This window comes from Trachemys scripta, chromosome 4 (genome assembly GCF_013100865.1).
Source record: "Trachemys scripta elegans isolate TJP31775 chromosome 4, CAS_Tse_1.0, whole genome shotgun sequence".
NCBI classification, from domain to species: Eukaryota; Metazoa; Chordata; order Testudines; family Emydidae; genus Trachemys; species Trachemys scripta.
In genome coordinates, this window is record NC_048301.1 from 42007410 (window position 1) to 42034511 (window position 27102).

At 50.1% G+C, this 27102-nt stretch overlaps 1 protein-coding gene across 7 annotated transcripts in view; it reads right to left on the bottom strand.

Annotated features, from left to right (window-relative positions):
• FLVCR2 (FLVCR heme transporter 2) overlaps positions 1–27102 on the bottom strand; it is a 55789-nt gene that overhangs the window by 2418 nt on the left and 26269 nt on the right. Inside the window, exons 3-11 of one of the 7 annotated variants that reach the window (XM_034768483.1) lie at positions 26488–26628; positions 19076–19143; positions 17434–17537; positions 12026–12136; positions 11095–11200; positions 10361–10472; positions 9890–9945; positions 7916–8085; positions 7192–7288 (exon numbers count right to left, since the gene is read on the bottom strand). In XM_034768483.1, coding sequence (XP_034624374.1) covers positions 7240–7288; positions 7916–8085; positions 9890–9945; positions 10361–10472; positions 11095–11200; positions 12026–12136; positions 17434–17537; positions 19076–19143; positions 26488–26628 — 917 coding nt within the window. In that variant the 3' untranslated portion in view covers positions 7192–7239. The other 6 variants (XR_004645482.1, XR_004645483.1, XR_004645484.1 and 3 more) reach the window with 6 other exon arrangements.

Below are 27102 nucleotides of genomic sequence, written 5' to 3' on the forward strand. Positions count from 1 at the left end.
TGGAGAAGTGCAGAGCAGGACTTGGGGGAAAGGGAGGTAAAATGCGCCATGTGGTGGGGAGAACCACTAATGAAGCGGCATAAGGTGCATCCTGGTGTATTTAAACAGGACAGGAACTTCAGCACTGGTGCTATGGTCTCCCCCTGGCCAACTCAAAGCTGAGTGCTGACACTGCTGACCCTCTCCCCACCCTACCCCCATTCAGGCCTCAGGGCTGACACCTCCAGCCTGTCTTCAAGGCTCAGCACTTAAATACTATATTGATTCACCAGAAGAAAGAAAACAACTATATTAAGCCTTTTAGAAGAAAAATTTAGGCGGCTTAATTAGAAAAGGTCCCCGGCCATGAGATGGAAGGGGTGCTGGGAACAAACCACCCAACTAGTTTTAAAATAGAGCTTTATAAATTTATGAATGGGATTGTAGGACAGGGTTGCCAGCCTGCAATAGCAGGGGACTGGACTTGACCCAGGAAGTCCTTTCCAGTCTTATGTTCCTATTTCCCTAGGGAATGACTGGGAGAGCCAGAACTCAGCCCTTATAAGACAACCCCACACAGGCCTAAAGGAAAATCCTGCCCCCGGCCCAGAAGCAGTCTTCCTATGCCACCCTGACCCTTCAGGATTGCTGTAACAGAATGGTAGGCACCTCTCCTTACTGCTGTGGCCCTTGCTGCTGCCTGTGCTCCTGGTGTCATCCTTTCAGTTACAACAAGAACTTAACCACCATCGTCACATAAGGCCACTCACTGAATTTTACTGGCTGGGAGTGGAGCCTTCAATGGGCCTGCGCTCTGGACAGAGAACAGAACCCAAGAGAAGGGACCCTGTTCAACAGACTGGCATTCAGCACTATGCATAATCCCTGGAACAAAGCTTCCTGCTGTAGAGCTGACCCTGCTTCAGAGGGGCTACTGCTAACCTAGGCCTGGCTTGCAGGGTAAAGTGCTGCATGGAGACACTGCTGCGTCATCCTACCCAAGTACACCGGACACTTCAACATCCCACAAGCGCTGGACAGGACTTTATCCTGGAGAGCCCTCCTGGGCCTGTCTGAAAGGAGGTCTCTTCTTTCATTGTTTGTCGGAGGGCTCAGGGGAAGAGAGAGACAGGCAGGTACTGTAGGCTGCTGCCCTTTAGAGCGGCATATAGGTCTGGACCCTCCCTTCTCTCCCCAAATAGGTGTGTTTGCTAGGCCAGCATATTAGACCTAGGGGCAAAAGTGGAACCCACCTTCTCCCCATTCAGGAGTCAGAAAGGCAGCTGCCCCAGGAGCCCTTTACTGCAGCCCTGCTAGTAAGAGATCCCAGGATGTTCCATTGAGAGCTACCCCAGGATTTCCTTCTAGGCACCCCCCTCTGCACCATTTAAGGCAGGCTCTACAAGGCTCACTGAACCAAAAACAAACCAAAGAGACCTTGGTGGCCTCAGGACACAGCAGGTACAGGCAGAGTGTGGTAGCGCTAAGCAGTTATCTTCCTGTGGAGTGAGACAAGTCCAAGCCACGAGCCATAGTCAGAAACATACAGGAAAGAGGTTTGTATCTCCCCTCAGTTCAAGAGAAAACCAGGCAGCTTAGAAGCAAGGGATACAAACATAGCTTTATTTTGTGTAGTATTTTTCATACAAACTGCAGCCCAGAAGATTTTACAGAGTTAAATAATAATAGCTCAAGAGGAGGAGAGAGATCAGGAGAGCTTCAGAAAGGCAGAGGGATGGAAGGATGCTTTTCTAGACAGCAGGAGCTTCAGAGGGGAAAGCTCTCACACCAGCAGTGAGAAGAGTGTTGGCAGGGAGAGAAGAGGCCAAAGTCAGATATGCTGGGAGGTCAGCAGAGTCGAGCTCTGGGAGCTTGGCCAGGGAGGCCTTTGGTGATTTTGAACTGGGGCTTTAAATGAACAGGGAGCCAGTAGAGTCTGAAACCAAACCCATCACAGCTTCATCCCCACTTACCTTTCACCTCTTCTTGAGCTATAGGAACAAAGGGTTAGAAACCTGCAAACACACATGGCTACACAATCTTGGGAAAGGGAAAAGGCAACGCACACAAGCAGGCACATGCAGTGGGGATAGATGGAGACACCACCACTGGGAATGAGGTGTGGAAACTGCCTGCGCAGATTTGGGGCAGGGGACGCTGGCTATTTGCCACATTGCTAACATGAAAGGTCAGCAGAGCAAAGAGGCACGTGATCTCCAGGGAGTGGCAGGAGGGAGAGAATGTGCTTAGGAATATTCTTCCCATGCCCTGTCCATGCCCATCCAGTCAAATTCAAGGAGCTTTGCTAGCTGCAATATTTCACTAGAGCCAGATAGTTATAGCTGAAGTTGTGAAGCCCTGGTGAGCCAGGGAGATGATGGAATCCAAGCTTTCCATTAAACAAGTATCTCAACCCTGAGTCAGGACACCTCACCAGAGCTAAGAGGATTTTGGCTAGACCTCAGCACACTGTCAAATATACCTCCACACCCAGGCACATGCGCGCACAATAAAACACAAAGTTGTCGCCAACAAGCAGCCAAAACAAGGTTCTATCATGCAGTGTAAATGGGACCTTAACAGGGTTCCAGTGCCATTGAGGACACAATGAAGGTGTCATCTCACTGCAAGATAGAACCATGTTTCAGCCAAGCCTGCCAACATGGCTATATCAGGAAAGCAGGACCTTTAAACACCCTAAGTCAGGAAATACAGTTGTTTCCTCGTAGCAATCCTGACTCACCTGTATTACACATGTAGCATTTTCAAGTACAACGGGACCATGTTCCATGGTGAAAAAAAAACTAGTATTATGGTTGAGAAAGAATTGTGTCTGAAAGCTGAAGCATCCTTGTGCTCATACTTAGTTTATATCAATAGACCATATTTTTATTTGTCATACAATAAAAGAAATTGAAATTTTTTTTACAAAACCTGCTGTAGAGTAAATTTCAATGCACTCCACATAGTCTTTAGATTTGGCATGAATTGTAAGTTTCAAAGAGATATACAAAACAAGCCAAGTTTGAACGAAATCAGTTCTACTATTTTGGAATCATGCATCTTCAAAATTCTAGGTAGGCATTTTTGTTTGATGAAAAAAATTCTTAACATACTTCTGAACAGATGTTGCTTAAAAACTTTGTTGAAAATGTCATTGCTGAGTCGAGACCCAGCATGGAAAATTTTACCCATAAAAGGCACTTGTTTCAGAAAAAAAAAAGAAAATATCAGAGTGCAAGCAAACTATAAAAGAAGGGTTAGAATGGATGCTGGAAGCCAGCCTCAGCTATACACTGGAGTGCTACCTGCACCCGCTATAATATGGCCTGGGTAATATTAGCTAGTTGACACTGCTATGGGACCCTAACGCAAGATGATTGTGATGTGCTTGTAATGAAAGCAAGTCACAAATAGAAATCTGGACATCTGCACATAGCATTTAAAGAGAAGGGGATATTTGGTCCAAATGTCTCAAGAGCAGTGGAATACAGAAAGCTAAACAAACAGCTAACTTCAGATGTGAATTGATGCTGGGTGGGAAAGCAGTGAAAGGACTAACAGTATGGCATAGTTATTCTGGAGGGTGAAGCATTCACACTGCCCATCAATTTAACTCCCACTGAAAAAGAGCTTCCAGTTGCAAAGCCATTCCATGTAAGTGGCGAGGTGCATTGATAGAAGATGATTTGTGTGTGGCCACAAGGCAGTTCTTGCTGGAATAAGCAAAGACACACTGTACAGCTCTTGGATAGACCACTGCTAGGCGTGTGGTTCGGCTCTGAAAAGCAACTATGTACAGATGGCCCCTTCTCACTCCACAGAGCCCCTCCTCTGTGGGTAGCAGAGTCAGAGATGATTATTTCAAACACACACACACACACACACTCTCTCTCTCTCTCACACACACACACACACACACACACACACTTTCAGGCCTGTCTGCAAAGCCTATACTTTAAGAATTTAGGTGTATTCTTATCACTTACCTAGTTATAGGGGTATAAAAGAAAGAATCAAAATCACTGTGTCTGTGTAAGGGCCTTCTCTTACTGTGACAGTCTGAGGCTCTGTTTAGTCATACTGAAATAAGGCAAACTGTGGCTGTTAGGAAGGTGATCTGATCTATCACCTCCAGAGACAGGGAAAAGCCTAAAAGATGTAAAAGAAAATTTAGTTTGATAGTTTTCTGTCTGGTAAGAACTCACTTATCAATAGACACAGCTGGGAAACCCTTATGTCTTTATAGACGTAGTTGTGAAATCCTCACTTCTGTATTGTTTTGTATGTTTATTTGCATGGTCTCTGTCTGGTTCTGTGATTGTTTCTGTCTGCTGTATAATTAATTTTGCTGGGTGTAAACTAATTAAGGTGGTAGGATATAATTGGTTAGCTAATCATGTTACAATATGTTAGGATTGGTTAGGTAAATTTCAGTAAAATCATTGATTAAGGTATAGCTAATCAGAACTCAAGTTTTACCAGTCAATCAGGAAGTAAGGGGGGGAATGGGAACAGGGAATTGGAATCATGTATTGCTAAGGGTGGGGGGGAAATGGGAACAGGCAAGACTCTGGGAAGGGGGACACTGAGGAAGGAAACTGGAATAATGCTTGCTGGAAGTTCACCCCAATAAACATTGAATTGTTTGCACCTTCGTACTTTGGGTATTGTTGCTCTTTGTTCATGCGAGAAGGACCAGAGAAGTGAGAGGGTGAAGGAATAAGCCCACCCACCCACACTTTATGTTCCTATGACCACCGCGGAGCCAAGAGAGCTATCGCAGAGGATCTGGCTTCTAGTCCTCTTTCTTCAATAGAATCCTTTACTCCATTGAAATTTATCGATCTCCTCCTTCCATGAAAAGGAGCCGTCTGGTCTTTGCTCTAGATACTCCCGGGCACATTTTAAAAATAGACCACTCCAGCAACCCCTCTTTGCCCCACAATTAACATGCAGTCACCCACCATCTGGAAATAGACAACATCTTTCCATTTCCCACCAGAGTACACCCATGCCCAGCGCCGCCCAGACAAAAAAACAAATGGAGCTCTGCTGGGTCAATACATGAGGTCTATCCCAGATGTGGGGGAGTGAGCCCCAAAGGTGAGCAAACCTCACCAAAAACACTCTGCCAGCTTCCCACTCTCTCACAGAGGAGGCCAATCTGTTAACCTGTGCAAACCTGTAGGTCACAATGGGGTTACACAGGGATCAGGGAGGGCAGCATTGGGCCTGCAGCACCTTTCTTTAGGGATGCCATGTGAAAAAGAAAGAGCCCAAATGCAGTTTGCTGAACTGGCAGTTAGAAAAAAAACATTTTAGTTGCAAAGTGAGCCCGTTTGGTACAGGCCTCACAAAGACATGACAACCATGAACCCTCCCCACTAGGCGACCTGGCAGAGTGGAGCCACAGTTTAACTTATGCATTTCCTGACATGCACATTCATAAGTGTGACTGTAATGTGGGGCCAATACAGCAGCTCACACTTTATTTAACCATTGAATAATTGTTGCTTGCTCCAATTCTGTAGCCCATCTGAAGTAACCAGGTTCTTAAGCATCATTCCCCCAACCTCCCTCCCCCATGCCATTCATTCACCCTCTTCTATTCTAGGCTGCCAAGCTGCAGATACAAGGCTGCAAGCCCTCTATGCCCAAATTCAATTTAAAATCCCAGCCACAGACCTTACTGCAAACTTCCCAAATACATGAGATCAAGTCTTCGACTGAAAATAGTCCCATGAGGGGTTTGTACACCCACCTCCAGCCTCTTTTTTGGAACTGTCCCAGAAGACAGACCCCACCACCAGGCAGGAGAACCAGGCTTTGTACTGCTCTGGGCATCAGAGCTTTAGGAACATTGGCGCTTCCAACCTTGCAACAGGATTTTCTTGGACTTGGCCCTGTGCAGCTGAGGTGCAGAGTGCCCAGTGCTGCATAGGACAGGGAATATGTGGGGAACCCCTATCCTGCATTGATGAGATACTGCTGCACAGCTGCAAGGTTACTGGTACCTAGTGTCAGGAATGAGGCCTATGATGGGAGTGTGCAGCTCAGCACTCCATTAGCATGAAGAGGACATACTTAACCCACATCTCCTTAGACTCACCAGTGTTTTACCCCACCCCTTTTCTATCCTGTGCTCTTGCAGGGAAGGGACCAGGCATGCAGGGGACTTGAGTCTCACAAGCACTCAGGCTGAAATAGGGTGACCAGATAGCAAGGGTGAAAAATCAGGACAAAGGGTGAGGGTAATAGGCACCTATATAAGACAAAGCCCCAAATATTGGGACTGTCCCTATAAAATTGGGACATCTGGTCACCCTGGGCTGACGGCTTACCCTCACCTGCACCCACCTATGGTCTCTGCCTACACTTGCACTGGAGCACAACCACCTGATGCTCCCTGCTGCACACCATGCAACAGCTCAATGTTGCCAATATACTATCTCAGGCCTGAACAATGGTCCTTGCCAGCTCGGTTTGTTTGCTGCACACCACTGAGCAAATACATGCACAAAACACCTTCAGACATCATGAGCAGGACAGATAATGTTTTGGGGAGGGCAGCCAGGCACAGCAGAGGGTTCAAACAGCATGAGAGCAGCAAAGCATTAAACATTCCTAAGCAGCAGCTGAGAAGCCACTTCTAGCAAAGGGCTGGAATTACAGAGAAAAAAGCAGAGAGCTTTATGATTTACAGTTACTCTTCTAACAAAAGGCACCAACCCAATGGCTCCATTATTGCCAAACTCTTTAATACTTCATTTGATTGGCATCATTTCGCTACATTGTCAGGACCAGCTCTCCGACCCAATCCCAGACAGCACCTCCTGCTGGGGAGGCTGGACAGTGACTTTAAATAACTACTTAGCCAAGAGGCTGTACAATATTCCTCTCCCCAGCACATTTACTCACAGTAGAATTTGCTATTTGCTCTGACAAGATTAGAGTTTTGCCTTGGAACACCCGCCCCACCAGTCCCTAAGCTCCAGTTACCCAAGCAGCCTCAGCTTCAGTCTTCATTCTTCTCAGGACCCCACAAGCTCAAGCCCCATCTCTTCTCTCCTCCTCCCCACCCTGTCTCTGTACCCCAATCACTCCAGCTGTTGCACTGCCTTCGGGAGCAGCATCGGCTAGTGCCATTGGTTTGGTGCCAGTGCCATTCCTGTGAGCAATTAGATAAGCAGATTAGTGTGATTCTCCTACCTTTGTATGAGAGCTACTGAGCGGGGATGGGAAGTGATGGGGTTAAGGCTACAAGCTACATTCCATAATCCGTGATGTGACTGCTGTCCTGGAGTCTCTGTAACAACAGCCACAGGTCATGATCCCAGAAAAGGGGACACGAGCAAGCGAGAGAGAGAGACAGAAAAGTCATCCATTCCTGGAGAAGGAGGAAACCAATGAAACACCCAGTTGCCTGGAGAGCAAGTGGGGTACTTGGCAAACCTCCTGAAAATACTACAGAATCTTCTGTTGGAAAATCTTTAGCTCAAAGCTCCCCAGGAGGCAATAAATGTGAGCAACATTTCAGCCTCTCCTCTTCTGATGGATGCGTCCATTTTAACCCATCAAGTGTGAGTTAGACAGATCAAAATCTGCTCAAGTGGGGACTTAAAGTATTTGCATATTTGACCAGACTCCCATTTAGTCCATTTATTTTACTGTGAGACCAGCTAGCCCAGGCTATACAACCAACAGGAGGAAGTTTATGGACTGGGAGTTATTAAATCTGTGCATAAAACTTCTCTTCGTTATGACACTGTATGTTATAGACCCAGCCTCTTAGTCCTGCCCTGCTCCACTTGCTTGCTTGGGAAATACCTGGGTCATAAATTTCATGCAAAGAAGCCAGACAGAGGTCAGAGCTGTAGGAGAGTCTCTTGGAGGCCTCCAATGAGAGCAGCTCCTGGACGGTTCTGATATTTACCCTGAATTATTCCATGTTTGAAGACCCTTCACCACCAGCATATCCCTCCAGTTCTTAATGGGTTTAGTTCCTGGGTCTGCCTGACAGTTCCACAGGAGGGGAGGATGAGTCCTATTGAAATAGCAGCTATGCCTCCTTCTCTTTGTTTTAACACCTCCCAAATGAGGGCTCTAAAATAAAATTGTGGTTTTCACAAAATGTTCCATTAGTTTATCTGACCTGAGCACAGGCCCGCAATTCATTTGGAAAGAGACCTTGTGGCTAATAAAAGAAAGGGGCCTTATCAGTAGTCTTTACATCTGCTGCCTAAAAGATTGGATATTTCAGGCTCTTGCCACAGCTTCTTTTTGAGCAAGAGGCAGCAGCACTAGCACCTTTCACTGCAGCCCAGTTGCATTATGGACTTACAGATGAAATTTGGCACAAGATTAATATATCTTTGGCACTAGAGCTGGAAGATCCATTTCCTCGGAGACCTGGTCTCTGCTAATCCAGCATTCCCTCCTCAGTGACCAAGGGAGGTTTAGAAAGCCATGGGGCAGGAGCAATTCAGACAATTTTGTATCTGTAGTGACCAGCTGTATTCTACAACCAAGCTAAACAGTGCTAGTGATTTTCCAGGCTTTCCTGTGTGCATTACTATGCTGGGGAGCTCAATGCTTCACAGTCCCTTAATCCATGCGGTTTGCCACATTGGGGCTCATCTCCCCAGGACGCTTATTGGATTCAACAAACGGGGGAGGTTACCTGCTATAGTACAGGTTAAACAAGGGGCCCCTAGGTGAATACACTGGAGGGCCCCACATGGGATGGATTTGGTGGCCGTTTTTTACCCCTGCTCCGGGATTACATTTGGAGGGCTGCATGGGGATCAACTCTCCTTGCATATTTTGTCCAGTATGTTTTATGCTTGTGCCAAGCTATTTCTATAAAAGATATTTTATTTAAAATACACCTTCCTGGGCTGATGGTTGGAGCAGGGTGGCCACGAGGTCTCTTGGAGCCGCTGGTCTCTCCAGATTGGCGCTGTTAGAGATTAACTGGTGGAAGGTGGCACTGTCTTCCAAAAAGGTAAAATTCGATACAGCAGGGAGTTTATCTTATGCATTTTGCCAGCCTTGGACACTGACTGCTTCAGGAGCGCTGGGTGGACGTCTCTGCTTACGTCCTGGAAGAGGAGCCCAGAGCCAGTAAGGACAACAACCAACCCCTCTAAGGGGGAAACATTGAGATTATCCAACAGTGGTTAATTCACCAAAGGCCTCTTCTCTTACACATGGAGCTGCATTAACTGCACAGAGCATGGGAGCACTGTGCCCAGCATTTAGGAGCATAGACAGGAGCTTTGCAGCCGCATCTAGTGGGCCGAGCAAAGGGCTGGGAGCCAGGATGACCAGAGTTTGATTCTAGCTATGCCACTGATCCCTGCTGCAGCCTGGGATAAGACACCATCTTTCTGTGACTCACTTTCCTCAACAGCAAAATGGGGCTACAAGCAATTACCCACCTTTTCAGGGGGCTGTGAGGATGTTTGCACAATGCTCTAAACATGGACCTATCTAAGGCAATGCTAAGTTTTAACTCCCTCTCAGCAGAAGCAGCGGGGGTTGTGCATCTCTCTTCCCCCACCTCCCCCATTTATCCCTAGCCATTAATGTAAAAAACAGGACACGTGCCTACCTCTGCAGGCTCCCTGGGGGCCAATGTTCAGTGACACCCAATGAGAGCAGCTCAGAGTATCCACAAACCCCCATACCTGGCAGGGCTGAGATCACAGCCACGGGGCTGCAAATTCCAGCAAGGAACATCCCCTGGCCAGGTCGACAACCAATCATGGGGACAACAGAAGAGAGTCATGATTGTTATGGTAATGACCCAGAGACGGAGATTCCAACAGATGGGGAGAGGACAGAGCAGGGGTCACCCTAAGCTAATAGTAGGGACAGAGCCAGAGGTCAAAGGGGATTTACTCACTGTCTGTTCACCGTCCATATTGGCCCGCTGTCTCCGGAGATCAGCCTTAATGAACACTGAGAGGTAGAGGGAAGAGGAGAGCCATAAGGACACAAGCAAGTCTCACAGAACTCAGGGGTTACACAGGGGCAGCAAAGGGTTCAAGGAGACACTGGGGGCCAGCAGGGGATCCACCGTTCTGAATGAGGAAGATAGGACTTCTATAGCAGTCAGGCAGCAGAGGGAGATCCTGGCCCAGCCATGTGGTGGCCTCATCTGGCTGAGTCCCCAGCCAGGAGCATGGATAGGGGACAGCATTGGGAAAGCTCACACCACTGGAACCTTCAGCCAGTGACGCAGACCAGCTGCCACAACAAGGAAGCATCAGCAGCACAGCCCTGCAGGCGCTGCAGTGGGGGCGCTGCCTTCACTCCACATGCCGAGTCCCATGGGTCACAGTCAGGTGGGGAATCTCTGGGGAAGCTGGTTTACCAGTTATGAAAGTCCCCAGGAGTAGGAAGGAGCAAAGAAAGAGGTTTCCCGCCTGCGTCCCAAAGCGATCGATGATCTTCCCTTGGGCAATGGTGAAAATGATCCCGAAAACCTTTAACACAAAAGTAAGGAATGGAATGGAGCTACTGTACTGTCCTTGCCTGGCCACCATCCCTCAGCCTCTCCTCCCCCCACTCCCCCCACCCTTTGCCCCTGATTCACCAGGGAAAGGCAGCTTACTAAACAGCTTGCCAGGTCTAATAAGGACTTAGAACCCCAGCAGACTTGCAGCCGTTCGTCCATTCAGCTGAAGCTGGGTTAGAAACAAGGGCTGAATTTGGATGATGTGCTGCTTTCTGGCTAAGGGGAGGACAATAGAGCCTGCTGGCTGGAATCCCCCGTCACCCAAGGAGAGGGGGATCCTAGACTGCTGGGAGTGACAGTGCAGAGGGGCAAGGAGCTCCAGCATCCTGAAGGACTTTCTGGGGCAAGGGAGGGGGCGGAGGCCACTGAAGTTGAAGATTAAATTCCAGTTTTGACAGCAATAAAACAAGAAAGCAAAGGCCTGGGGCTGAAGCATGGCCTCTCTCTGGAGCATCAGACGCTCTCTGTGACAGAGCAGGATACTGCACTGGATTGACCAATGGTATGAACTATATCCCTGTGGAACAGGAATCCTCCTGGGCCTAGCAGGGCATTCTAGCAGTGTTGGGCGAGGTGGGGGGAGAACATACCTGTGCCGATACATTAAGGAGGCCTGAAGACGTTCCTTCTGACTCTGGGTAGGTTAACTCTGCCGCAAACTCAAAACCCAGCGGTAGGTACCCGGTCATGAAGAATCTGCACAGCAGTACACAGAAAAGGAAAAAGTCAGCAGCTGGTGGAGGGAGAAGTGGGGAAAGGACTATGTGGCTCTGATCCCTGTTTCCTCCTAACTCAGTGACTGCACAAGACTGATCCCCCAACAACATCCCGTCCCTCCAGCCACCTGACTCACTGACCACACAGCCATGGTCGGGACTCTAGTCCCAACCTACAAATGTTTGTGCCTGCAGCCGTAGTGCAGAGGGCCAGGCCTGCAGGGGCAGGGAGAAGAGAGGCATGGGGGGGAGGGAGCCACCTACTGCTGCCAGGAAGCGGGGTCAGCCAGTGGCATCGGAGTCAGAATGTTAATGCTAGTTTGGAAAGTAAAAGCCTGGAAGTGATTTAGATGGGATGCTGCCCGGCCGAGGGTTATTTTAGAAACCCAGCTGTCACCATGGTTCTCAATCCTTCTCTCCAATGTCTGGAAGGAGCCTGGCAGAGTGTTCAGAGCCAGCTGGGACAGGGAGGAGTAGTAGGGGCTGCTACACCCGTCCCGTCCCTCAGCTCTCCCAGTCAGAGGATCCAGGAGAGAGTTGGGGAGAATACAACACCTTCTCCTCCTCCCAGGAAAGAGCTATATAGAGCCTGCCCCACCCTGGCCCCTGCTGCTTCTGGGCTGTGACACCTCTGCCTTCCCTTCTATGCCACTGCAGGGGCCAGAGGGAAGGAGTGTTTCCAGATTAATGAGGGAGGCAGCAGAAAGCCTGGGCTAAATTGGGCAGTCTCTATGCCTTCCTAGGGTTGGCTCCCACTCAGGAGGGAGAATAAATCCTGAGGAAAGCAGACTGCATGTGAACTTACCCCAGCACGCCTGCGGTCACAAAGACCACCCAGAGGTGGCCTAGGCTCAGGGTGAAGGTATAGGCTACCAAACCCCCCAGAGACATGATGTAAACCACCAGCGTTGTCTTCCTGCAAGACAAGGCACAGTCAGGAACAGGCCTTTTAGCTTTCATTCAACACTCTTCTCTAGCCCTTCCCATCCAAGGATCTCAATGCACTTTACACATGCTAGCAAGGGAAGCTTCAAAACCCTCCATCTCTCTGGGAGGAAGAGGAACAACAGCATCCCTGTCGCATCAACAGGGAAAACTGAGCCAACTGAGCGGAAAGGGATTCCGCCCAAGGTCACTCAGTAGGTCAGTGGCAGAACCAAGAATGGAACCCAGGAGTCCTGACTCCCCTGTATCCAAATGGTGCAAGACCAAATGGAGGATTCCCTTGTTTGGGAAGAACATCTCTTCTGTAGTGAAGGAAATTGAGGCAACCTGGAAGACGAGGGATAAGCCTAGGTTCTACCAGCCTATACACAGAGATCACTTCCCCCACCTAGCAGCTGCTTAGCAGCACAGAGCAGCACAGCACAATCGTGGGGATAGGGAGCGAAGGTGAATTCTGTATCCAACTGAAACTGATGGAAGTAAAACAATTATCAGGGTTAATTAAAAAAAAAACCCTTGGATTTACAAAACAAACATTCAAAAAACTCTATTTTTATTTTAAATCAGATTTTTTATTCACATGTTGCTAGTTCTTTACCTTCTTCCCATTTTATAGCTTAAAATTGCTACAGTAGATGCTCTGTACTTGCTTCTATAGTATCCTCATTGTTAGTTCTCATTTTGCATAGAGATTTTTTTCTAATAAAAAGCTTCATGTTTAAAATGCTAATCTTTGCTGAAAAACCAAGCCCAGGGCCTCATCAAAACCCTTACTGTAAGAACACCTCATGCTCAAACACAAAACTGATAAGCAAATCGCCTTTACTATATTTGCAACCAACACCCACATTCTGATATACTGAACTGCCACAAGTCAAGAAAGGTGAAATGCTTTGACTAGTCTATACTCCATTGGGGTTTGAACACTTTGAAGTCAGTGGGACTTATGCTCCTACCTCACTTAAGTGCCTAAATACAGGCTATGGAACTTTAAGCTCCTAGTTTTGAAAGTTTTGGCTGGTATGTATAAAAAAGTTCACAATATCTTTGTTTAATGTGCAGAAAACAATGAAAAGTTATTTAGTCTAACACTGAAGCAATTTTGTTTTGAAGTGACAAAGATTTAATGTCTCAAAGAGATTTTTTTTATTAAAATTACAATTTTAGCTCCTGATGCTCCAAACACTTATGTGCATGTTTAACTGTAAGCACTAACCATTATTAAAGTCAATGGGACTGTTCACATGAGTCAAGTTACGCACCTGCTTAAGTATCTGCAGGATCAGGGCCTTCATTTTCAGAATTTGGGGTTTTGCATATATTGGTTTTGTAAAATTTAAGTAAGACCCCTGCCAGTAGGGGCATTTAAAAACAAAACAGCATTTATAATTCAGTTAATCCTAACTTTAGATTAAAAATTAAAAGTGGGGGGGAATGGGACTCAGCAGGTAGAGTCTGGGTGTGGGGGGATTAGTGGGGGGGTCTGGGTGCAGGGAGAGTGGGGCTTGGTGGGATGGGAGTCTGGGTGCAGCTGGTTGGGGCTCAGTGGGGTAGGGGCCCAGGTGCAGGGGCCTCATCAGGGTGGTGCAGGTGCATGGGGGTGGGGCTCATCAGGGTGGGGATTTGAGTGCAGGGGGCTTAGCGGGGGGAGTCTGGGTGCAGGGATGAGGGTGCAGGGCGGGGAAGGGCTTGACGGGGTCTGGATGCAGGGGGGATGGGGCTCAGCAGGGAGGGCTGGGTGCGGGGGCGGTGTCTGTGTATGGGGGCGTCTGGATGCATGGGGGTTGGATGGACAGGGAAGCAGCTCCCCATATAGTGACCCCTCCCCCCCGCGGCTGAAGAGCCGTGGGGGCAGGAAGGGGGGAGGGTGCAGAGCCAGGGAAGATTTCTGGGGGTGGGTCTTACCCTGCCCTTGTCAATCTGTGCAGGGGAAGTGCACTCTTCTCCACCCCCAGCCCAGCTGGAACTAGCAGCTGAGCCCGCTGCAGGGTAGGAACCACCAGGTGGGGCTGGAGAGGGCTGGTGCAGGGGGTAAGGCTCAGCAGGGTGGGGTGTCGGGTGTGGGATTCTGGCTGGGCATGGGGGGTCTGACCCAGCACTGGCGCAGGGCATTTCCACACCCCCAACCCTTGCAGTGATCTACCTCTTCCCCTGCTGCTCCAGGCACCTGAAACACAGGACCCTGCTGTTGGGGAGGGGCACATGACCACTCTTGCAGCTTCCCTTTGCTTCCCTGTTAGAAAGTCATTTTTCTGCAGGGTAGCAAAGAAATCTGTGAATTCTGCACACGCACAGTGGGGCAGAATTCCCCCAGGAGTAAGCCACTGGCCTCCCACTATCTAAGTCCCCCCAACCAGAAACTTGAGGATGCAGGGAGTTTTCTGGTTTCCACCACAGACTGTATCTGACTACAGATGAAATTACACACAACACAGTGAACACATACCCCACTGACCCACCTTTGGAACCAAGCTAGAGGCCAAAACGTGTTATTTTGAGAGCTGGCATGCTCTCTCTGCACTCGCTTTTCATTGCTGACAGACCATATTCAATGAGAGCACAACCCTGTGGCTAACTCACAGACCCCCCTGACAGACAGGAGGAGAGAATGCATGGCCATTCCATTCCTAGCTAAGGGAGACAGGGAAGTGGACCTAGTGGCATTAGTCTTTCATGCAAATTCAAAGGTAAATAACACACTTTGAGTGCTGCCCTTCCCTACGTTGATAAGAGGAGGGAGAGGTTCACTCTTTTCACTCAGCTTGGCAAGTAACAGGATTTGGTAGTTTTGTTACCCGATTCTCATGGCCCAGCCTTTGGGTCCGTGACACTGTATGACCCCCAAACTCCCCATCACCGTAGCATTTGACCTCTTGGGACTGGTAATTTAAAAAACAACAGGCTTTTTCAGAATTTTAAATGTATTCTCAGTGGAAAGGTTCTGTTAATATTTGCTGTTTTACAGAAACCCCTAAGAACAGCCTGAACCAGCCCAATTTCCTGGCAGTGCCCTCCTCACACTAGGCTATGTTTATCCTACCATCTCCCTAAAGTTAGTCAGCAGGGTTGCACCGGAGATTAATTTATCCCATTCAGTGCACACATGTTGCCAATCCCAGCACTGCCAAAACACGCTCATTCTGCCCCTTCCATGCGACCACAGCCCTCCGAACAAACGGGGGATTGTTTTCACACTGCTGAGAGCGGGCTCCCAGCTCCTACTGTGCAACCACAAATCCCTTACACTGTGATCTCTGTGCAGCAATATAGCTCCATTTGGGAGAGTCGGGAATGTCACATGCCATAGCTGTGCCAGTCTGGGCCATGTTGCCAGCATGACAGAGTTGTTAGGGGCTGCAAATTACAGAGCAGCAAAAATGCAGTTAGTGACAGCGTGTGTTCCCACCTCCTAGGGCTACAGTAGCCACAGCTGCCAAAAGAAATGCACATTAACCCAGCCCAGCTGCACACAGCCACCAGAAACAGCAGGAAGTGACTGGCCGGCACCTCTAGTGATCATTTGCTCCTGCTTTTCTCCCTGCTCCCCAATTCCCCCATGAGTCCTCATCTGCCATCTCAGGGTTGGCCCAAAAGGTCAGTTTCTTCTCTAGACTTGGTCCCTGGACCTGCCAGTACCAATGGCTGGAGCTACAGCTGGGGATACCCAAACAAGCTGTGGGCCCTAAACATACCCACCTAGGGGTAGCTGGTCCTGGGAAGCTTTCCCTTGCTGTGGATAGCCCATGCTACCAAAGCCAGAATAAATGCTGTGGTGGGTCCTGGAAGGGAAAGGTCATGGAAGCAGCCTTCTTCCCATCTCCTACTCCTAGAATAAAGCCCTGTCTACTCTGGCATGCAAGGAAAGCAGGTTAGCACCACCTTAACAAAGTCAGCTGGTGCGGGGAAGTTGATCACCCAGATCCCTGGCTGGCATACAGGGGCTCACTGTAACCAGGCCAGTTAAGGCTCACTGCATAAAGATTGAGTGAACTAGGGCAGCAGAGACTCCCACCAAGAAAGATCTGGCCCCTGGGAAAGCTCCCAGTCTAAAGCCGCAGGCAATACAGGGGCCTTTAGCTGCACATTCACAGATGGCAGCATGTGCTGCCAAGTGTCCCCATAAGTACCAAACCCTAATCTGACCCCAGCTCCTACCCCCACACACATCACTCCATCTGCCTCTGCTTTCAATAAAGTGTCACATACACACACACGCGCACACAAAGTGCCTCTGGGCACAGGACTCAATGGACCTTTTACTAAGTAGAACAGAGCCTCTCAGATGCTGGTTTGTGAGGCAGAGAAAAGGTCTGGTACTGTAGGATTCCTCCAACACTGGGAACTATCTCAGCCTTGACAAAGTAGCCCTGGGCCATTTCTGCTCCTTCCTTCCCAGGGTGCTGGGAACCTGCCAGAGCCATGAAGGGGCTGAACAACACACTGCTATCTTTCAGCTTCCGGACACAAGACAAGACAGCAAGAAAGAAGTCAGACATGGAAGTCTGCCTCACTCTGTTTCCCTAAGAGAAATGCACCCTCAACTCACCCCCTTCCTCCCAAAGAGGAGGGGCTCCAGACCCCTGCTCTCCCACCTACCCTTCCCCAAAGAAATCCCCCACACACCCACAATTCATACCCTAACCCTAGCCTTCCCTGCCTATGCAGGTTGCTCTGGCCCTGCTCCAGCTCCCAAAAAGCAGCTCACCTCCTTTCAGCTCCTTCTGTACAGCCCTTGGCAAGACAGCTCTGTGGTAAGTTCTTATCTGGTGGAAGCAGGTGTTTGTCTCTCCACACACAAATAATCTCTACCCTCATGATAGGCCAGACCCAAACCCATTAATCCCTAAACACAAACACCAGAAATAAACCAGAGGCACACAGGAATCCTGGAGAAGTAGCTCCAGTACCAGTTCTTGTGCATCAAAGAAGGAATGAGTAGCTCAGAACCAAAAAGTGTGGCTGGTATCTCCTGGGCTCAGGAAACTCCCAAATGAGCTAATATACTGCTCCAAATTCATGCTTTTACTGGAGGGTGATTGGATTTGTGGGAACACAGTTGTTCTCCCCGACCCCGCTGCCCCAGACCTGAGGAAGAGCTCTGTAACAAGCTTGAAAGCTTGTCTCGCTTACAGAAGTCGGCCCAATAAAAGATATTACTTCACCCACCTTGTCAAGCCATTGGAAGGCAGAGCTGCCTCCCCTGGGGTTTGCCTTCCATGTGGCAGAGAGTAGGATGGAGTTGTGGAGAAACGAGTGCAAGAGACTTACTTGTAGGTTTTGGTTTTATCCAACCAGATGCCAGAGAGTAGAGCTCCAGCCATGCCAGACACTACAATGGTGAGTCCAATTCTTCCAGCATTCACCTCCTCCCCCTATGGGAAGACACACATCAACACACGAACTAGTTAGTGGCCAAAAGCAAGTGGGGATGGCTAAAAAGGCCTCAGAGGAGGAGATACTAAAGGCCTTTCAAAGCTTGCTGTCCAGTTCTGGTCTTTGGGTCAGCTTGTTCAGGATTTACTAGGAATGTAGGGTAACTCCAGGGAAAAGATGCTCCTAGGTATCCCAGTCCTGGCCTTTCCCCACAGGAGATGCTTTAGGGAATGTTACAGAAGCCCTAGCTATGGAGCACTCCCCTCTCCTCCATGGGAAGGCAATATAGTGAAAGGTGCAGGAGCAATGACTGTCAGGAGGCTCCCAGCTGGTAGTGCTGTAGGGCAGTGGTTCTCAATCGGTGGTCCATGGCCTTCTGGGGGTCCATGAGCCAATTTCGGGGGGTCTGTGAGCCCGAGCGCCCCAAAGGGCAAAGCCCAGAACCCATGGGCGCAGTATGGGAGGGTATGAGGGGCTTTGCCCCCCCAAACTGCAGTGCCGTAACCAGACTGGGGCAGCCTGGGAGTGGCTCCACACTCCCACTTTCTACTCTCCCCCTGGCTAGGTCGGAGGCGGGAAGCTGGAGCCGGGCAGTGCAGGGCAGCTGCTGCTCTGGTTGGTGCCATGAAGCGGTGGGCCCCGGTGCTCCCCCATCTCCTGCTGCTGCTAGTGCCTGGGGCTGCGGCTGCTCCTCAGCTCTCAGCCCCCTTTGATTGCTCCTGCAGCCGGTATGAGCTGGCCCTGTCGGGGGGACCCAGCTCCAGGGCCAACACAACCTTCAGGGAGCAGCAACCACACAGCCCCTAGCTACCCCTCTACCTGCACCCTCAGCTACACTCCCCTCTGCACACAGCTCCTAGCTATCCCCTCCCCACACCCTGAGCAGTTCTCAAACTTTTTGAGCTGAGACCCACCCACTTTGAGTTATAATTTTTGGGTGCACCTCTCTGCAATCCTGGCTGGCCTGCTGAGGTGAGTCAGGGGTTGGAGTTGGTGCTCCCTTCCCCTGATCCCACTGTGCGGAGCTGGCCCAAGTCCCGCTGGGTCCTGCCCCTGCAACACAAGTCAAATTATGCCTATGCCTGAGGCCTGCTCAGCAGCCGGAGTCCCGAGCTCAGGTACCCCTCAGGGCAGGAGCCCCAAGCTCCTCCCCCTCAGCCCAGTGGCTGAAGCCCAGACACCCCCCCACATTTCATGCCCTGAAGTTCCTATAGCATGTTGGAGGGGGTGCTCAGAAAGAAAAAGGTTGAGAACCGCTGCTGTGGGGAATGGGGCACAAGCAGTGACTGAATGAGTTAACAGAAGAAAGCACAACTGATTATGGTATAGGGCATAGCCCTTGGTGGAGCTCACCAGCCCAATTCTTTTCCAGCAGAAAATGCTGTAAGGAACAGGGATAGGAGTGCTGGCTGCTGCAGAGGAAGCGCACAGAAGCTCCAATACCAGACTCTCCCAGCAGGAGGTGCTGTTGCATCGTGTTCTATACAAACTTTCTTTTGACAGCAATGATGTAGGAGAGCACATTGCAGGTACTTACTGGATAGTGCTGGATCACCATGCGGTTCAGCAGAGTGGATAGGGCGTAGAAGCAACCAGTGTTCAAACCTGAGAGGTGGATAAAAACACAGCACATTCACAGCCTGCCATTCTCCTGCTGGGTGAAGAAAGGTTGGGGACTTAGAGAGGGCGCCACTGAGTGTGGATGTTCTAATCCAGAGACGCGGAAGAGACCCAGGCATCAGGCACTGAGAGTGTGGGCACAGTGTTTTACAATGCCTTGGCCATGTCAGCTAGCAGAGGAGCTACATCTGGAGGGAAGGCAAGGGGCTGCTGGGCCGGCCAAGGTGAGCTATATCTCAGTTCAGTGGGTGGGCTGAACCCTGCAGTCTCAAAGTTGCTCCTTATCTGAGTGGGGGGAGGTTGCTCACATGTTTAGAGCTGACAGGGGGCTCAGTGGGTCCAGGCCCCAGCACTCCTCCCTCTAGTGCAATCACTCTTCTATACCCACTGGGTGGCGCAGCTCACAAATGAGCTCTCCTGACCTCCACGTCCTGCCCTAGCATGACAGCCGCAGAATGACTGGCCTGGGCTATGTTGGGGTCAGTAAGCTGCTCACAGCCTGACTCATTCTTGACTGACCTCATTTACCACCAACTCCACCAGCCAAGAGAGAACTCTACTCACCCAGATTAGTGCTGGGTTGGCAGAGCTTCCCTTGAGGAGCTCAGATCCAATTAACATTGCAATACCAAGGCCAGTGACCTAGTGTTAGCTGGAAGAGATGTCACAATGGGAAGTTGGCTCACTCCCCCCAGCAATAGTCAGCAGGAAGTGGGCTCTTCCAGCCAAGAAGTCGTAGTAACTGAGCAGGAGCTAAGCAGCTTGCTGAGCAGTAACAGCACCTTCTCAAGTCACTATGGGCTCGTGTAGTTGGGAAAGTATGGTCATACACAAAGATCACTGAAGTCTTAAAGAGATGGTAATGCCAGTATAACCCTACCCCTGTGTGGACACTTTATTCCACTATAAGGGTCACTTTGCGTTAGCTTAAACCCCTTCCCAAGGAACACAAGCTACACCAAAAAAGCCACCCTTACACCAGAATAAAAGTGTCCACACGGGGGTCATAGTAGTATTACTCTACTGATTTAAATTCTCACCATATACGTTATGCTGAAAAAGCTTTCCCATGTGGACAAGACCCATAATGGTCAATTCAATCCTCTTTTCAGAAAGAGATTCACATTTGCAGCTGGTTTCTCTTTAAGGCTTCAGTGATCACTGTGATGGTGGGTGGGGATCATAGGTTTCACCAGTCAGCCCACACATCCCCGTGCTCAGGATAAACAAAGTTTAAAGTCCCTGTGTTGAGACATCTGCAATCCTTAAAGCCCAGTAAAGTGCAAAATTCCCACATCCCCATCCTCTCTCTCTTTCTCCCAAAGCCTGAGTGAACAGCAGGAAGCACCCCAGGGTACAGTAGAAAGGAGCAATACAGTAGCCCGAGCACAGGATGGGGAGACAGGCTAATCCCAGCTCTGACACTGACTCCGCCTCTGCAACCTGCAGCAAGTCACTTCCCCGCCCCGTGCTTCAGTTTCCCCCAACAGTAGAGTGGCAACACCCTCACCGCACACATCAACGTTTATGAAGCTCTTTGACAGTGAAAAGCCTTGAGTGGTACAGAGGCAGCAGCTGGAGGGGAGTTCACACCTCCCTCATGTCCAGCCTCTGCCAACACATTCAACTAGGCCATGGTGATGAGTGTGATACAGGGATCTAGCTAGAGTAGAATATATCCAGCAGACAGACACACATGGCCCCAAGGGAGACTGAGCCAGATTGAATGTCACGAACTCCTGAGAGGCACAGTAGCAAAGGAGGGGATCAGCAGGTTATCAGTTCCTGACATGTTCTCTGGACAGGAAAAACCTATCCCATTCACACCAAAAGCCACCTAGTACAATAGTGAGTTCCAGGTGGGTCAGTAACCTCCAGAGAGATAAGATAGGAGGGACACCAGGGAAAACTCTTCAATGGGAGCCGGCAGGAGGAACACACCCCCCAGTGTTGAACCTTGATCTTCACAAGATTTGGCCCTGGCAGGAATGCGCAGAGGAACCTGGCGAGGCTGTTGTCCCACTTCACCCCCCCACTCTGGAACACAGAGTTTACTAAAAAGCAACAGAGCGTCCTGTGGCACCTTTAAGACTAACAGAAGTATTGGAGCATAAGCTTTCGTGGGTGAATGCCCACTTCATCAGATGCAAGTAATGGAAATTTCCAGAGTCAGGTATAAATCAGTATGGAGATAACAAGGTTAGTTCAATCAGGGAGGGTGAGGTGCTCTGCTAGCAGTTGAGGTGTGAACACCAAGGGAGGAGAAACTGCTTCTGTAGTTGGATAGCCATTCACAGACTTTGTTTAATCCTGATCTGATGGGGGTCAAATTTGCAAATGAACTGGAACTCAGCAGTTTCTCTTTGGAGTCTGGTCATGTAGTTTTTTTGCTGTAAGATGGCTACCTTTACATCTGCTATTGTGTGGCCAGGGAGGTTGAAGTGTTCTCCTACAGGTTTTTGTATATTGCCATTCCTGATATCTGACTTGTGTCTATTTATCCTCTTGCGTAGTGACTGTCCAGTTTGGCCAATGTACATAGCAGAGGGGCACTGCTGGCACATGATGGCATATATAACATTGGTGGACGTGCAGGGACACTTCACTTCACCGGTAGCTTCAGGGATAGGAAGAAGGAGCATGAAAGGTCAGCACATGTCCTCTACCTACTGTTGTTTCAGCTCAAAGCTGCATGTCAAACAATACATGCAATTATACCAATCTAACCCCTGTGGTAGACAGCACTATCTTAACAGGAGGGCTTCACGTATCAACATAGCTACCTCCTCTCAGGGAGGTGGAGTACTCTCTGATCAGCGTAGGTAGCGTCTTCACTAAGCGCTACATGCACTGCTGCAGCGCTGTAAGTGCAGACAAGCCCTCAGACACGCACAAAGCACGTCACTGCTTTGGGGCCGTCTCAGTCACTTTATCTTTGTTGTTAGGGAACTGAAAGTCAAGGGTGAGTCAGGCAGAGCCAAGTGATCAGAGGAGAAAAAAAAACACAAGCCAGGAGGAAGAGAAGTTGAAGTGTCGAAGCCACTAAACAGCCTTTCAAATCCCCCAGTGACTCTAAAGGGAGGAATTATCCCAGGAAGATCAGATTCTAAAGAAACTCTGAGGCCCTTCTCATCACTAGCACTGGGTCACTCTAATTAGTAAGTATCAGAGGGGTAGCCGTGTTAGTCTGAATCTGTAAAAAGCAACAAGTATCTTGCATCTGAAGAAGTGAGGTTCTTACCCACGAAAGCTTATGCTCCCAGTACTTCTGTTAGTCTCAAAGGTGCCACAGGACCCCTCTAATTAGTAACTAATCCCTTCCCCTTCTTCACACTTACACCCACACAGTTTGATGGGCACATCGAGGACAGACTTTCAGCCAGCATCTGTATCTGATTTTCTCAGAGGGCAGCAGACACAGAACAATCCTGGGACTGTCTCCAGCTCCTCGCTATGAAGCTCAGGGGCAGACAGATGGGAGAGGGGAAGAGAAGGTGCAGTACAGGACTGAGTGATCTGGGAAATGTAATGGCAAGGCAGGAGTAACCTGGGAGATCTGAGGGTCACTTTTAGAAAGCTCTACTGCACTCCCCAAGGAGAAAGGACGAAATGACCTAATAGGCCTTTTGCAGCTCTAAATCAAACATCACACTGTCCCCAGGCCTTGTTAATCACTCAGATGTTCCATTAGCCACTTGTGTTGGCAGAACAACCTGTGAGGGGGCTGGAGAACCCAGACTGCTACAGACCCAACCAGAAGCTTTCCCTATGTACTGTGTATCCCATTCTTACCTTCTCCTGAGGGGCTTCTCCAACAAGGAGTTTTCTGTTGCCAGGCACTGAGAACAGAGCCAGCCTATGCCAAAAACCATTTTTACCTAGAACCAAGTGTGACACATTCACACACAGAACAACTTCCTAGAGTTCCGTGCAGCTGGCTAGAATACATCCTACTGGGGTACAGAGGCTGCTGTTCAGGGCTTGGGTGGGTCACTTAAGGCACTGAGCACAGCCAATAGACCATAGCAAAGTCATCCTCCCCTTCTTACTAGGGGAAGTGCTTCCTCAGATTACAAAATTACAGTGTCAAAAGAAGAACCTGCACCTCACTCCCCCACCATACCCATTCAAACAAATCAAGGGGCCCATTTCCGAGAGTGCTGCAGAGGGAGAAGTGAGCAGCTGACCCAGACTTAGCAGGACAGACACAAGCAGAGGAGACCTTAACAAACTCCCTCCCTCTGGCTTCTTGGGAGTGGGGGTTTCCTGGAGACCACAGCTATGTCCATACCCACTCTAGTCCCTCCACAATCCCACCCCCTGTAGATCAATCTCTGATAATTTTCATATGACTTTACATTGTGCCTCTTCATATAACCTTGTGGTGGGTCTACCCACGTGTAACCTCTGTTTTCATGGAACTTTGTATCAAAGCCTCATTTAGAAACTTTGCATTGCCCTTGGTATAATATTATAGCCCCTAAGGATAGAATAAGATAGAAGAAAAATTTCTGTTTGCTAGCAGTAGAACAAGAGCTCTCCCCCCCCCACTCTTAATCAATTGCCCTGTTGAATGAATGAGGTGTGGATGAGCAAGGCATGGAAGGCAGCACCTCCAGACAGCTTCAACTGTTGGAGAGGGGCTGGGAGCCAGACCCAAGGACAATAAAACATGTCAAGTGGGCTCATTAAAGAGAAGCAGACATACTGACGGCCTCGGGGGTTAGAAGCAAGCACCTTCTTTTGGAAACACCCTCTTTGCAGCATTGGGACAACACTCAAAAGAAAGCAGCACAAAGGACCAATAGACACAGACACAGAGTTTGAATCTGGTATAGATTTGCATGAGAGGGAAGCTGCTATAAAAGTGAGGTGTCTTGCAGAGAACCCCGGGTCTCGTCTTGTCAACATGGGAGCATCGATCCGGATCGGTAGGAGCCCGGCTCCACCCCCTCCCCCATCTAACTCACCTGGCCAGTGAAATTAAGGGGAGCAACTAATTGGTAACAACAAGACGGAGTGTGTTTGTGTGTGTGAGTGTAAGTGTAATATATTATATGCATATAATACAGTGTTAATGAATACATGTATTACTAATAAATGTGGCGTTTTGTCTTATTCCCCCTGAAAAGATCCTGTGCAGTATACTTTAAGTACAACACCCCTTGCTGATTCCACAGGGACTGTTGGAGGCCATTGTGACGAACTGGGCCTGTTCTCACTGTGGTCTGTGAATGCTGACAGGGGAGTGTGACTNGAACGGGAGGAGAAAGAGAGACAGCATCAGCGTGAACGGGAGGAGAATGAGAGACAGAGACAGGAGAATGAGAGACAGAGACAGGAGAATGAGAGACAGCGTCAGCATGACCTGGAACTGGCGAGATTGAAGGGCAGCGAACCCCCGGCTGCGGTGAGTGAGGGGGGACCCAGGACTGCACGGAGCTTTGATAAGTGCATCATGGCCCCATACAAGGAGGGGGAGGACATGGATGACTTCCTGGAGGCCTTTGAGACGGCCTGCGAGCTGCACCGGGTTGATCCCGCGGACAGACTCCGGGTCCTTACCCCCTTACTGGACCCCAAATCCGTGGCATTGTACCGCCAACTGGGAGAGACAGAGAAAGGGGACCTAGAGGACTGGCCCAGCAGCCCCCAGACCGCCTTAGTTGTGACCCGCGGTCAGAGCCGGCAAGGGGCACTGCCCCCTGGCCTTGGGGGGGGTGCTTTGCCTGAGGCGCGGGACCCTAAGCTGGTGGGGAGGGAACGCCCAGGGACGCGGCTCAGGGAGGCTGCAGCTTCGGACCCAGCGGGCGAGAAAGAGCAGGTGGCCATCCCTGTCCCAGCTGCTGAGTTCCAGGCCGAGTTGCAGAGAGATCTCTCCTTGCGGAAGATAAGGGACCTGGCCGACCTCAATGCGGTACAGACCATGGGACGAGGTGGCCGGAAAAGGTTCCTGTGGGAGAAGGGGTTCCTGTACCGAGAATGGGCTCCCCCAGGGAAAATGGAGTCAGGGGGGATCAGGAGGCAGCTGGTGGTACCCCAGAAGTATCGCCGCCAGCTGCTGTGCCGGGCCCATGACATTCCCCTCTCAGGGCACCAGGGAACCTGGCGTACCCAGCAGAGGCTGCTACGGAGCTTTTACTGGCCTGGGGTCTTTGTTACTGTCCGACAGTACTGCGGATCCTGTGACCCCTGTCAGAGGGGGAGGAAGGCCCGGGACAAGGGGAAAACAGCTTTAGGACCCTTGCCCAGCATAAAGGATCCTTTCCAGAGGGTGGCCAAGGTTAAAAGGGCGGCTCTGAACCAAGAGAGCCCAAAGCACAGACCTCCAGACTGGAGCGCTGGGAGAAGACCACAGCCCAGTTGGAACCCCAGAGGTATGGGGGTGGGAAAAGGGCGCAGGCCGCATAAACCTTCCCACATGCGAACTGCGAGTGCCATCAAGCACCCCCGACCTAAGGGGGGGCGTGAAACTGGAGGGGCCTGGTGTAATTCTCACCAAGGAATGGGAGGGATGCGGGGGCATCCATGGGAACGGGGGTAGGTTCGAACTTCCCCGGGTCACTGGCTAAAGTGACCCTGCTCAGTTCGGTCTCGAAGGGGGGAGAGATGTGACGAACTGGGCCTGTTCTCACTGTGGTCTGTGAATGCTGACAGGGGAGTGTGACTAGGATGGTCTGCATTGCAGGATGGGATCTGCCCGAGGGCGCATACCTGAGTGTGTAACATGAGAACCCAGGAAGGGGTTGAAGGGGAGGCGACTCCTGAGCCCGGGAAACTGAACAAGGCTGTGGGAGGGGTCGCTGGAGGCAGAGTGCTGGAAGCAGGCAGGGAGAGAGGGCTGGGGGGCAGAGATGGCTCTGACCTCCCAAGGGGGGCTGGGCTGGGATGCCCGGGGACCCCAAGATGGACCTAACTGAGGGGGTCCCTGTTGTCTGTGCCTGCAAGACCTGTCTTGGACTGTATTCCTGTCATCCAAATAAACCTTCTGCCTTACTGGCTGGCTGAGAGTCATGGTGAATCGCAGGAAGCCGGGGGTGCAGGGCCCTGAGTCCCCCAATACTCTGTGACAGCCATACACTTGCCATTGGCTGTGTAAAGTTTAGCAGCTCTTTGCCCATATTATAAGTGAACAGGTTATTCCAGATAATGACTTGCTCCCAGAGCTGCCTGGGGGAGGGACTGTGAGCAAGGAAGATCTTTCTCCTGCTAGCAGCCCAGGCCAGATACTGGTCAGCACTGCCAAGGGAGGACCCATCCTGGCACACACAGTAGCAGGAAGATCTCCGCCTTCACCTGTCACTTTGCAGAGCTGAGACTGGACCTTACCATAAGCAACTATCAACAGGACGAAATTGGTATTGCGGAGCAGCCTGAGGATGGACTGCACGTAGGAATATTCCTCAGGTGGCTTCAACTGGATCAAGGCCTGGGCCCGGCTTGGGGGAAACGGGGGCTTCTCCTGGAACACTGGAAACAAACAGAATGGACCTGTCAGTTACAGGGCCTCAGGGAGTCTGGGCCCAGAGAGTGGGGGAGATGTTGTGGGGTGAGGCAGGGAAACCAAAGTTTATAAAAAACACAGTCTTCCCTGGTGCTCTAACCTTCCCGTGAGCTTCCTTAGGGACACAAAGGGAAGGAGTTTCTCTAAAATAAAGCAAAAACAAAACAATGAGGAATCCTTGAGGTGCCACCAGGACTCCTCATTGTTTTTGCTGATACAGACTAACACGGCTATCACTCTGAAATCTAAGATAAAGTAGGGTTACTATACGTCCTCTTTTTCCCGGACATGTCCGGCTTTTCGGCAGTCAAACCCCCGTCCGGGGGGAATTGCCAAAAAGGCGAACATATCCGGGAAAATGGCGGCTCTGCTCCTCCCCGACTCTTCGGCTCTGTTTAAGAGCCGGGCTGCCCGAGAGCTACCGGCTTCGGGCAGCCCCC